We start from the raw sequence: 8,790 nt of genomic DNA on the forward strand, positions 1-8,790 counted from the left end.
GAAGTAGTTTTCTAAGCCATCATGGATTGACATGGAATAAATAAACTACATGTGAATCACATAGGTTAAGCCATAAATCGCTCCTTATGTCCCTCCGCTAAAAATTAATGAGAGCTTAATTGTTAAGCGCATAAATTGTCCTTACGTGCCTTCACTAAAAATTAATGAGAGCTTAATTGAAAAATAAGTAAAGTAGTGGATAGAATGAGGCAATTTGATCAAGTGTGTAATCTCTTAAAAATTAATAAATCCGTGTTTATCTAATTAATAGGTATCTTAACTTTGTGTCAATGCCTAACCATTGTAGAATGCAAGTCACAGGTAAGTTCTATCGTTATTTGATTTAAAAAAAAAAAAAAAAAAGACCAAATAGAGAGTTAAGACCCGAGAAGAGGGCACGTAAGATTTTTATGATCTAATTAAACTTCGTTGAATCATATTCTCTCTTCTAAGAGATATGACCCTGATGGGTTGTTGCGTTGGTGGACATGATAGACTAAAAAATTATATTTATATTTTAATCTAACACTAGCTTATATATCTCGAATTCTTTGCAAGTATTGGTGTACTGGTTACTTAATCAACTCAATATTCATTCATCTAAACAAATATATATATATGTGTGTGTGTGTGTGTGTGTATGTGTGTATATATATATAATCAAAATTACACCAGTTATCACCCTCAGCTTCTTGTCAATCCAGCTTCGCATGTTGACTTCACTCGAAAGACACTACACCCTAAACCTCTTGAAATTGAAGCTCAGATGAAGAAGAAGATAAGTCAGTAGTCCTAGAAAAACACATACAAATACGTGCACAAAATTACAAATAAATAATTTATCATCAAAAAAAGACAAGTTGAGAAGAACAGCAAACTATTATATTCAACCCAAAGTTATCATTTTAAAAATGTCCGCCCTATTCTTATCCTTCTCCCTCTCCCTCTCACTCTCACTCTCACACACATACACATACAAATTCATTTCTATATATACACTACATGTTTCTTCTAACACGATTACAAACTTGTGAGATACTTATCCAAAGAAAAAAAAATTGTGACTGTGTAAGAGTATTGTTACAACTTAAAGAGTGAAAGAAATGGAGGGCGCTAAACCCAAAGGTGGTGGTGGTTTGGCTAGCAAGAAGACCTTTATCATTCAATTACTCACAGGGTCATGGTTCATGGTGTTCGCATCATTGCTAATCATGTCCACCGCAGGCACACCCTACGCGTTTGGCCTATATTCTAACGTGCTCAAATCAGTGCTCGGCTATGACCAAAGTACTCTCAATTTGATCAGCTTCTTTAAAGACGTTGGCACCAACGTTGGAGTCCTCTCTGGCCTCATTGCCGAGGTCACACCAACATGGTTCGTTTTATCAATTGGTGCAGTCTTAAACTTTTTTGGGTACATAATGATATGGCTAGCCGTGACTGAAAGAATGGCTAAGCCCCATGTGTGGATGATGAGCTTGTACATCTGTCTTGGGGCAAATTCAACTGCTTTTGCTAACACTGGAGCACTTGTAACCAGCGTGAAAAACTTCCCCGAAAGCCGTGGGGTTGTGTTAGGGCTTTTGAAGGGTTACGTGGGACTAAGTGGTGCTATAATCACACAACTATACCATGCTATCTATGGTAATGACTCAAAGTCTTTGATTTTGCTTATAGCTTGGCTTCCAGCTGCTATATCTTTCCTTTTTCTACGAACTATAAGGATCATGAAGGTCAATCGGCAGAAGAACGAGCTCCAAGTTTTCTATAATTTCCTATATATATCACTTGGTCTAGCTGGGTTTCTAATGATCATGATCATAGTGCAGCAAAAGGTTACATTCACGAAAAGTGAGTATAGTGGTAGTGCAGCTGCAGTGTTAATCTTGCTCTTTCTCCCACTTGCTGTGGTTATCATGGAAGAAAATTATATTTCGAAGAGCAAGAATTTTTCAATGATTGACAACGAGAAGTCCAGCACGGGAACTACACCATCTCTTCCAGAATCAACTCTTGCCAAAGCCAATTTGATCACTGAAGTACAGGACACAGAAAAGCATGTTTCATGTTGGAAAAACGTGTTTAAGCCACCGGAGAGAGGGGAGGACTATACCATACTACAAGCACTCTTCAGCATCGACATGTTAATACTGTTCTTCTCAGCAATTTGTGGCGTTGGAGGCACTTTAACAGCAATAGACAATTTGGGACAAATGGGAACTGCGCTTGGATACCCAGCTCGAAGTATTAGCACCTTCGTGTCTCTTGTGAGTATATGGAATTATCTTGGACGAGTGGTCGCTGGTTTGGTCTCTGAAATTCTATTGAAAAAATACAAGTTCCCTCGACCTCTCATGCTGACTCTAGTGCTCCTATTAGCATGTGTTGGTCACCTTCTAATCGCGTTTAATCCTCCCGGTGGTCTCTATGTTGCATCGGTAATTATCGGGTTTTCTTTTGGTGCACAATGGCCATTAGTTTTTGCAATAATTTCTGAAATTTTTGGCCTAAAGTACTACTCCACTTTGTACAATTTTGGGTCAGTGGCTAGCCCCATTGGACTATATGTACTCAATGTGAAGGTCACTGGACATTTATATGATAAGGAAGGTAGGAAGCAACTGGCTGCCTCAGGAAGCGTAAGAAAGGCTGGGGAGGCTTTGAATTGTGTTGGGGTTGAGTGCTTCAAATTGTCTTTCATTATAATTACTGCTGTGACATTGTTTGGCTCGCTTGTTTCCCTTATTTTGGTTCTTAGGACTAAGAAGTTCTATAAGAGTGACATTTACAAGAAGTTCCGGGAGGAGGCGCGGGCGGCCGAGAAGGAGATGTCTATCGCCGGAAACAGCATTGGATCGCAGGACACAAATAATGGCCAAAGACGTTGACTTCAACTATAAAAGATATCACATTAGAAGGAAGCGTAAGAAAGGCTGGGGAGGCTTTGAATTGTGTTGGGGTTGAGTGCTTCAAATTGTCTTTCATTATAATTACTGCTGTGACATTGTTTGGCTCGCTTGTTTCCCTTATTTTGGTTCTTAGGACTAAGAAGTTCTATAAGAGTGACATTTACAAGAAGTTCCGGGAGGAGGCGCGGGCGGCCGAGAAGGAGATGTCTATCGCCGGAAACAGCATTGGATCGCAGGACACAAATAATGGCCAAAGACGTTGACTTCAACTATAAAAGATATCACATTAGATGAAAGAGATGGAATGACTTAGTTTATTTCAAGAGGGAATAATGGATACGTATGTTTTAAGTGTAAACATTGTATTTATCTGCGATGCAAATTAAAGTAGGTGATACTTCAACATGGTAGGATCTATTTTAATTATTTTTCTTTTAGATTTTTGTTTATTGTTTTATTTCAAATCTGTCTTTGCATGGAAAGCTTCGCGTGAACAAGTTTATTCGAGAGGATATTCTCAAAAAGAAGAAAAAAAAAAAAAAAATTATTCAAGAGGAAATGAGGAACATATGGGGATGTTTGGTTTGTGTTTTCAAACAACCATTTTCAGTTTTTAAACAAAATTTCACACATTTCAACGCACTTTTTCATCTACACGTATTTTCACAAATATTTTCAAACAACAATTTTCAGTTTTTAAACAAATGTACCAAAGGAGCCCGAGTGTTCTTTATCTGTAATATAGCAAAATGGGTCTAAGTGCAAACATTGTAGGATTTTCATTATTTTTTTTATTTTTATTTTTCCAGATTTGTTCTTGCATGCAAAGCTGTCTCTTCATGTTTTACATCATTACAGGAGTGGTCAATTGTCATTTGGTATAGCTTAGGAGTATCATGAACAAAATTGTCAGTTGCGATACGTTCCAAATAGAGCAGCCAAAAATATGTAGTATTGGTTTAGACTAGTATGAAATTGACCCAAATTTGTACACATTTTCGCCCTCAATTCTTCTAGGACCACAATTTAATAACATTTGCATCATGATTGGTGAATTATTACTTTCATTTGAATTCAGAATTTTTTCTATACCATTTACAAGTGAACATATTCAGATTATGGTAAGAATTGTAGCATAAAATTTGTGTTCATATATACTTTCTTTTTGAGAGTTAGTTTGAACAAGAATTTGGTATTGGCTAAAGATTGAAGAAAAATTATTTACCTGTTGTGTTAGAGATGCCTAAACCTCAAATTCATCGACATATTTAACGTCAAAATCAATTGAATATAATAATTATACTAGAAAAATTGAAATTTCTTAATTCGATCTTCCCTTGCAAGACGGATAAGCACAAAAGCGAAGGGGTGGCTTGCAAGAGTAACAAGTAATTGGCCTGGGCCTCGCAAGGGGTAGAAGTTGGCACCCTTATGCTTACGTTCACGGTTAGCCTAAAACGAGTCTTTGACAATGAGCACCACAACAATTGGTGGTTGACCATACCTTATTTCCCGTCATGTGTGTTATGTAGCTAGATCGTGTGCTCATTGCCAAGTTTTAAAGTGAGAGGTTAAAGAAAGAGACATTAAGGGCATTAGAACATAAGCAACTGGTAGCAGAGAAAGAAGATAAAGAGAGAAGGTAAAAGAGCGGGTCGAAAAAATTACTTTGCCTCCTTTGTTGGAAATATCTTAAATTCATGGGTTTATTTGGCTCAAAAAATTAAGTTGAGTAAAATTGCAATTGTAATTAAAAAAAAATTTAAAAATTCGTTTACATAAAGTTACTGAAAATACACCTATTTATAAAATAAATAAACTGTTAAAAAAAAAAAAGAAAAAAAGAAGAAGAGCGGGAATGAACAATTTTATTGCAAGATCTATACCTGTACGGCACTTATTGGGATGAAAATCTTTTGTGAAAGATGCAGGCATTTCAAAAATGACGCAACAAAATAAAATAAAATAAATTGAAAAGCACGGTAGAGCTGGTCCCAGATGTGAAAATGAAAAATCTCCAATAAGCCCGGGACTTCAAAGTCTAAAAAGGCTTGTGGTTGCTTTTCCAGCATAATGAGCTGAGAAATGCTATGTCTACAGTATTTTTATAACAATTTTACAACAAATCCTAAGTGACAGGTTAATACTGGTTATTATTGTTGGGGCAAAAAAGTAATTTTAGTATTAGGTTCAAATTTGAACCAATAATAACTAGGCGAAAATGCACTTTTCGTCCCTACATTTTGGATCAATTTTTATTTTGGTCCCTAAATTGATTTCTTTGCAAATTTCATCCCTAAAATTTGAAAATCGTTTTTAAAATAGTCCCTACCGTGAACCAACAGACGGAACCCTACTACGTGGCAGACGGAGTGCCCTTATTGCTGACGTGTCGCTGACGTGGCCATTAAAAAATTGTTAAAAATAATTATTTGGCATTTTTAAATACACGTCAGCATTTTAATTTTTTTACTCAATCCACGTCAGAAAATTTATATAAAAAAGAAATTAAAATTTAAAAAAAACCTTAAATCTAATTTAATTAAAAAAAATATTACTTATTATTATTAATTTTCATTTCATAAGAACATTACACTTGTTCTTCATGTTCTTCCCAATCAAACCCAGCAAGGAAGAACTCAACCCAGATTACAAGAACACAAACCCAACAACCAATAACTCAAACCCAGATCACAACGACACAAACGAAAAAGAAGAAGAAGAAAGAAACAGAGATCAAACACAAACACACTCAGATCACAACAACACAAACGGAAAAAAGAAGAAAGAAACAAAGATCAAACACAAACACACCCAGATCACAACAATACAAATGAAAAAAAGAGAGAGAAAGAAACAGAGATCAAACACAAACACAGACCCAGATCCAAATTTTCCCCATTGTTTTCACGGCATTAAGACCCCATGGCCTCCATGATCAAAACCTCGAAGATCAGCCTCTTGATATGCTCGTCGTTGGTCAATATTAGGTGTAAGGTTTTGAGTGGAGATAAGATTTTGAGATTAGAGAGTTTGGGTTCAGATCGGCGCACGGTGCGTGGTGGAGAAGAATCCGTCTCCAAATCGTTCACAAACCCAAACCACTGAAGCGGCGACACTCTTCTTCACCGGAAAAGGCAACAACCTCAACTCCCGAGCTAGATCGGCACGGTCACGAACTGACTTGATTCGTCTTGGGTTGCTGGGGTTTGATCGTGGGATGGGTTTTGTGGGTCTTCAATTTAAAGGGTTAGGGTCTATCAAAAAAAAAAAAAAAAATTTAAAGGGTTAGGGTTTGTCGGATGTGTGAGAGAGAGTGAGAGATGAGAACAAAGCTTGAGAAATCTGGCTTTTATTTTTGTTTAAAATGAGAACAGAGGTGTTCTCTTGAGAAATGTTTTTTGTTTGTTTTTCATTTTTTTTTAATTAAAATTAAAATTGAGAAATCTGGCTTTTATTTTTAATAAAATTAAAATTAAAATTGAGAAAATTGACGTGGCCCTGACATGGTATTTAAAAATGCCAAATAATTATTTTTAACAATATTTTAATGGCCAAGTCAGTGACACGTCAGCAATAAGGGCACTCCGTCTGCCACGTAGGAGGGTTCCGTCTATTGGTTCACGGCAAGGACCATTTTAAAAATGATTTTCAAATTTTAGGGATGAAATTTGCAAAGAAATCAATTTAGGGACCAAAATAAAAATTGACCCAAAATGTAGGGACGAAAAGTGCATTTTCGCCTAATAACTAACCAGTTATGATTTGTTGTAAAAATGTTGTAAAATTGTTGTAGATGTAGCATCTCTCTAATGAGCTGGGCCATTTTGTGAAAGGGGTAAATCAGCTACTGAATTTTTTTTTTTTTTTTGAGGAACCAACTAAAAATTTTATTGGATAATAACGGCTAAATCAGCCTGAACTACACATGAAATGTCTGGTGGTACATCTTCCATCCAGACAGATAAAAAGGGCGAGTTAATAGCCCATCTAGCCAATGCATGAGCAACCCTATTGCCTTGTCGGTGTACATGAACAAAACTGATATTATTGAAAAAAGAAGTTAACACTTTAACATCTTCAATCAAGTGTCCACGGAGTGCTAAGTATTGTTCTGGGTTGTTGAGTTCCTTTGAGATTGTGTCTGAGTCCCCTTCAAAAACAACTGAGGTAATACCAATCTCTAAGGCAAATTCAACTGCTCATCTTGCTGCAAGTGCTTCCACTTGTACCACCGTAGTTGGTTGAGGGAATTGCTGTGACAAAGAAGCCATTACCGCACCTTCAGAGTTGTGGATGACCACTCCAATACCAGCTCTCCCTGTTCATGAGAAAATTGCACTGTCATAGTTCACCTTGAAAACTCCTAGGTCTAGTGGATTCCACTTCGTATGCATTGCCTATTGTTGCTTCGGTTTGACTGGGTGGAGATTTTGGAACTTACCTTTCCGCTCCTTTGACAACTGATCTATGCAATGTAATGGGCACGTTACTTCGTTAACTCGAGCTTGGTTCCGTCTATTCCAAATTGACCACGCCATGAAAGCTAATAATGTTGGGTCTCTGTTTTCCTTGAAAGCACGTTCAAAGATGTCTAGTGATGTTTTCCCATTCATCGTTGCCAGCCAGCTCCATTGAGGATCCAAACTCCAAGCTTCTTGCAATTCAGAACAAAAAAACAAAGCATGTGAGCAGTCTTCAGCCATCACCTTGCAACTCTCACAAGTTGCTCCAGTGATGACTTTCCTCTTGCATAAATTGGACTTTGTTGGAAGAGCATCCCTACAAGCTCCCCACACGAAAATTTTCACCTAGCTAAGGACTTCCAAACTCCATATTTCTCTCCAAAAACCAGGATTTATGGCTGGAACCTGATCTGTAGTCTACCTTTCATACAGAAAACAATAACCCGACTTGACAGAATACTGCCCAGAAGGCATAAAGGGCCAAATAAGGGTATCTAGTTGCTGTGAGGAACTAAGAGGGATACTTTTAATTACCTTTGCATCTGCATTACTAAATATGTGGTCTATCACATCTGTTTTCCAACACTTTGTTTGTTGATCTATCAAAGCTGCTACGCATGAATTCTCCTGCCCACACAGCTCTGGCAAGGTAATTTTAGCTCTATTCTTAACAGGCAACCAGTTATCCCCCCAAATTCTGATATGCTTACCATCCCCAACTCTCCACAGAGCTCCTCTAGAAATCACATCTCTCCCCTTTAGAATACTTTTCCACGCATAGGAGGCTGAAGGTGCCTCTTTTGCACAAAGAAGTGTACCATTAGGAAAAAACCGAGCTTTAAATACTCTATAAAACAGCGAATTATCATCTTTAAGAAGTCTCCAAGCTAACTTGGTGAGCATTGCTTCATTGAACATTGTTAAATCCTTGAAGCCCATTCCACCAACATCCTTGTGTTTACACAACTCCCCCCCATTTCACCCAATGGATTTTCCTTCTCTCACCCCTTTGACCACACCAAAACTTTCTGACAAGTGATTCAATCTCATGGCACAAAGTAACCGGGAGCTTGAAACAACTCATAGCATAAGTTGGGATTGATTGGATGCCCGATTTTATAAGAACTTCTCTACTAGCTTGAGATAGCAACTTCCCTTCCCACTCTTGGAGTTTCTTCCAAAATTGTTGTTTCAGCTTGTCAAAACTTGCCCTTTTATTCCTACCCACCAATGTCGGCAAACCAATCCTCATATTGCTTCACTTCGGCTACTCCAAATTCAGCCATGATATGGTTTTGCATGTCACTAGCCATTGATTTGCTGAAAAAGAGAGATGTCTTGTCTCTATTTAATTTTTGCCCCGAAACCTTCTCATAAGAAGAGAGAATCTCCAAGACTTTCCGGCAATCTTGCTT

At 37.4% G+C, this 8,790-nt stretch overlaps 1 protein-coding gene across 1 annotated transcript; it reads left to right on the plus strand.

The window, feature by feature from the left end:
- The first annotated feature begins 975 nt into the window (after positions 1–975).
- Positions 976–2,916, plus strand: LOC112036402 (protein NUCLEAR FUSION DEFECTIVE 4). The gene has a single exon (XM_024069207.2). The coding sequence runs from the start codon at positions 1,104–1,106 to the stop codon at positions 2,886–2,888; it is 1,785 nt and encodes a 594-aa protein (XP_023924975.1). The 5' UTR covers positions 976–1,103; the 3' UTR covers positions 2,889–2,916.
- The last annotated feature ends 5,874 nt before the right edge of the window (positions 2,917–8,790 follow it).

The sequence above is a fragment of the Quercus suber genome, unplaced genomic scaffold, assembly GCF_002906115.3.
Source record: "Quercus suber isolate HL8 unplaced genomic scaffold, Cork oak 2.0 scaffold_430, whole genome shotgun sequence".
NCBI lineage: Eukaryota > Viridiplantae > Streptophyta > Magnoliopsida > Fagales > Fagaceae > Quercus > Quercus suber.

What these genes read in the sequence shown, in the direction of transcription:
- LOC112036402 (XM_024069207.2), top strand. Translation starts at nt 1,104, where the DNA reads ATGGAGGGCGCTAAACCCAAAGGTGGTGGTGGTTTGGCTAGCAAGAAG.